The sequence below is a fragment of the Brachypodium distachyon genome, chromosome 2, assembly GCF_000005505.3.
Source record: "Brachypodium distachyon strain Bd21 chromosome 2, Brachypodium_distachyon_v3.0, whole genome shotgun sequence".
Taxonomy (NCBI): domain Eukaryota; kingdom Viridiplantae; phylum Streptophyta; class Magnoliopsida; order Poales; family Poaceae; genus Brachypodium; species Brachypodium distachyon.
In genome coordinates, this window is record NC_016132.3 from 13,098,001 (window position 1) to 13,102,068 (window position 4,068).

Here is a 4,068-nt window from a genome sequence, read left to right on the forward strand (position 1 = left end):
TCCTGTTTGTCCCTTGCCCTTTTCAACTCTAGAAAGTTAAGCAATATTCAAGTAATCTAATCCTAGATCGCTTTCTCGATGGGGTTGGTTAACTGGACACATCGATCGATCGGTCCTTGTATCTGTAGCTTTTGAAATTGAAGCGGCCGCCGCAGTCACACATAATCACATACACACAACTAATTGAACCTGTGACCAATAATAAATCAGAGCTGATCGAGAACTCCAAATCGATCAACCAGCAGTGCATTGCGTAGCGTACTTATCTCTACTTAATTGCAGACTACTAATATATAAAATAGATTTTGCATGTCGATGGCAGAGTAGGAGATTGAGTATGACTTGGCACCGGCCAGAGAGCCAATTAAGCAATATGTGAAAGATGGAGATTCCTGCTGCTTCCACTGGAAAGTGCTGCTTTGTCGTCTTGTATATATGCTTATATGCTGCCATTTTAGCTGTGTCCTCTATAAAGCGCCCGGCCGTGCTCCTTCAATTCGGCCTCAATTGTTCCTTCTCTTCTCTCTTCTCCCACAACACATATACACCCCACACGTAAGCTTGACAACATCGAAGCATGCGGCGGCGGTGGTACGCGAACGCCCGGGAGATCGTCGGCTCCGGCACCGGCGATGGGGCCACGGTGGTGCTGGCCCACGGCTACGGCGTGAACCAGGAGTCCTGCTGGGGCAAGATCATGCCCTCCATCGTCTCCCAAGCCAGCAAGGTGATCCTCTTCGACTGGGACTTCACCACCACCGCTCATCATCACGAGGAAGAAGACTGCTTCACGTTTGGGAGGTTCGCGGATGACCTGATCGAGCTCATGGACGAGAAGAATGTCCGAGGGGCCGTGCTGGTGGGCCACTCCATGTCAGCCATGGTGGCCTGCATCGCCTCCAAGCGCCGGCCCGAGCTCTTCGCCCAACTCATCCTCCTCTGCGCTTCACCAAGGTAATAATAACTAATTAAAACTCCCGATCGACGACGACAACGTGACTAATTAACTATTGAGCTGTCTCTCTTACTGGCTAGCTAGCTTCTCGATAGCAAATTAACTAACCCCGTTAAGTTTTTACGGTTTTATTCTTGGCAACACATTACTGAGTAGTAGTGCACTAGCTTGTGTGGCGATTTCCAGCTGGCCAAGGCCAAGTGTACATGCATGCGTCCACGTCAGCGTGTGTACGTGCATGGGGCCGGTCACCGTCGGTCGCCGTGGCAGCCAGGGAAATCTATACATCCCATGCCAGGCCGCCCAATAACTATAGCCGATCGATCGAGACGTGGCATCGACCCTTAGCCAGCAGTACGTGACGTACGAAAATATATTTTCCCGGCTGGCCCATTTAATCTCATTTATAAAGAAACCGAATTCATTATTATCTTTCTTTCTCGAACAATCGCTATGAACACTGCCTGCCTTGTCGTCAAGAAGAGAGAGTAAATAGAGTTGAAAGAAAAAAGAGACACTAAATATGTATAGACAAGAGGTCATGCATGTTTCTAGCTAGACAGAACGCATAAAAAATTCTTAAATTACGTATGTTTTCCTGTCTTGCATTCGACCTGAGCAACGCTGACCATCTGGTTTGACTTTGGAGTCACAATCGATCGATCACAGATGTTTTTTCTTCATAAAAAAGGTTATCATGGCTAGCTTTATTAGGAATTGAACCTTCGTAACATACAGTCAATGAGAATGATAAAATAGGAGTAACCTTTTATTTTAACTACGGTTGATCAGGTACATAAACTCATCGCCCTTGGAGAGCGAAGAGGAGTACGTGGGCGGGTTCGAGGAGTCCGCGATCCACGGCATGCTGGCAGCCATGGAGACCGACTTCTCCGGGTGGGTCCACGGCTTCGTCCCCAACGCCGCCGGAGACCCGGCGTGCGTGGAGCCGCTGGAGCGGAGCTTCCTGGCCATGGACCCGGCCGTGGCGGTCGGGGTGGCCAGGATGATCTTCCTCGGCGACCAGCGCGACGCCCTGGACGCCGTGCCCGTGCCGTGCGTGCTCGTCCAGGCGCGCCACGACTTCGCGGCGCCGGTGGTCGTGGCCGAGTACATGCGGCGTAGGATGAGCAATAATAACAAAGCCGGCGTGGCGGCGGTGGAGCTGGAGGTCGTCGACTCCGCCGGCCACTTCCCCCAGCTCGTGGCGCCGGAGCGGGTGTTGGACATAGTCCACGACGTGCTACGTCGCACGAGCAACGTGAGGCCTGCCGTCGCCGCCGAGGTGCCTTAGGTCGACCGCGGCATCAATGTCAGCACACCATCGGGGCTCTATATTATTCCTCGGTCACCGCCAAGAACCGTCCGTTCTCGACTGGACGGTTATCAGCAGTTTTATTGTTCTAGAGTCGATTAAACCGTTGGACACTCTCTTACACTCAATCGCATGCACCTCTCATGTCATGTTTTCCCGCTCGCTTGTGTCTGTGAACCAGCATGAAGGGCACTTGTTGTGTTCTCAGGGTTTGTTTTCCTTCTGTACATGTAAACCGAATTGAACCTTCCGTAACATATAGCTATCATGGCTAGCTTTATTACGAATTGAACCTTCGTAACATATAGTTCACTGGAGCAGTGCGTTCAAAAAACAGAGGATTTCTCTTTCTTTGGAGAAATAGACGAGTACTCATATATAATTTTGTTTTTGTCCAATTCAACTATAATATTGAACGGTGTGCTAGCTCTTAATTCTTCGTATTAATTAATTAAGGACTAAATACAATTATTGCCTCTAGTCCAAAAAACAACTAGTAATAACCAGAGACGATTAAATACCGGTCACTAGTTCATCAGGATATAGGACAGGCTATATATATCATCAGGATTAATATAGCGAGAGATCGATTCAGCCTGACAGAAGGAGCACATAACATGACTCTAAGCAGCTACTCGTAATAACCAATAATCTATAACTGAATTCAATCCATCCATGCATGAGTGAATACATACATATACTATTTGTAGAGACCTCCAAGCAAATCTGCTAGCTTAGCTAGCTTTTGATGACATCCTTGGTAGTCTTAGCTCGGTCCATGACTCCAAGTCCATCTCCGCTTTGAATTTTCCGAGCAAGCCAAGAGTGACTAAACGCATCGGCTGAATTAACCCTAGCTGTCGAGCGGAGCACTAATTTGTCAAAGGTTTTGCAAGAGATTTGGTTCAATTGATGAATTTGAATCCAATGCTGGCTTGTACATTATTGGCTTCAAGCCCCCTGCATGCTCCCACACATACACGATTTCTTCACCCTTCTATACTCACGTAATCAACACACATGCATATTTTAGAAGAGCAGAAGAAACAAAACAACAGGCAAGCGGAATCAATATATTAAGACGCTTCTACTCAAGTAATAATCGATCAACATGCCAGTTCATGCATGGAAAAACAATTATTCATATAATCTTGAACAATGACGGGGGATCGATCGGATCGGAGTATACGTACTATATATCTAATATCTATCTAATCAAATCTAGGATGGAAAAACAAAAAAAAAACTAGCTACTCCAGCTAATTAATCTTTAAATTTCTTCCCGACGCGACACACTATATATTCAGATTAAGCTGATCATGCAGCAAATAAAGCTAGCAATTAATACTTTTTAGGAGATGGTGTAATCAAGCTACTGAGAGCATAGCAGCCGATTCCCACAGCCGACATCACCGCCAGACCATCCACCACCACTTGCTGCTTACGAAACGAACGCCTGCATTCAGTAAGTACATACATATGAGATCCAAACATACTTATCATTGTTATTCTTTCCGATCGTACATTCTTTTCGTGATTTTAGTGAAAATTTAAATTAAAAGAAATATCGGAATGAATATTAACTTGAAATGGATTGGGAGGCCGAGAGAGTATAATTAAGTAAGGTACCGTTGGGGGTCGTGCATCCTGGGTTTGATCTGCTTGGTGAGAGGGCCGAGAAGCTGCCGCGTGTCGTTGTCGGCCAAGAGGACGCCGAACTCGTTCCAGCTTCGGCGGAGCCTGTGCCTGTCGAGCTCAGCCATGCATCACGTCGTAGCTCCTCCGACAGCTTCTCCTT

General features: G+C 47.2%; 1 protein-coding gene across 1 annotated transcript; it reads left to right on the top strand.

Annotated features, from left to right (window-relative positions):
• The first annotated feature begins 296 nt into the window (after nucleotides 1-296).
• LOC100821911 (strigolactone esterase D14) lies at nucleotides 297-2,582 on the top strand. Its single transcript, XM_003565766.4, has 2 exons — nucleotides 297-954; nucleotides 1,748-2,582. The coding sequence occupies exons 1-2, from the start codon at nucleotides 578-580 to the stop codon at nucleotides 2,247-2,249; spliced, it is 879 nt and encodes a 292-aa protein (XP_003565814.1). The 5' UTR covers nucleotides 297-577; the 3' UTR covers nucleotides 2,250-2,582.
• Nucleotides 2,583-4,068: the final 1,486 nt, after the last annotated feature.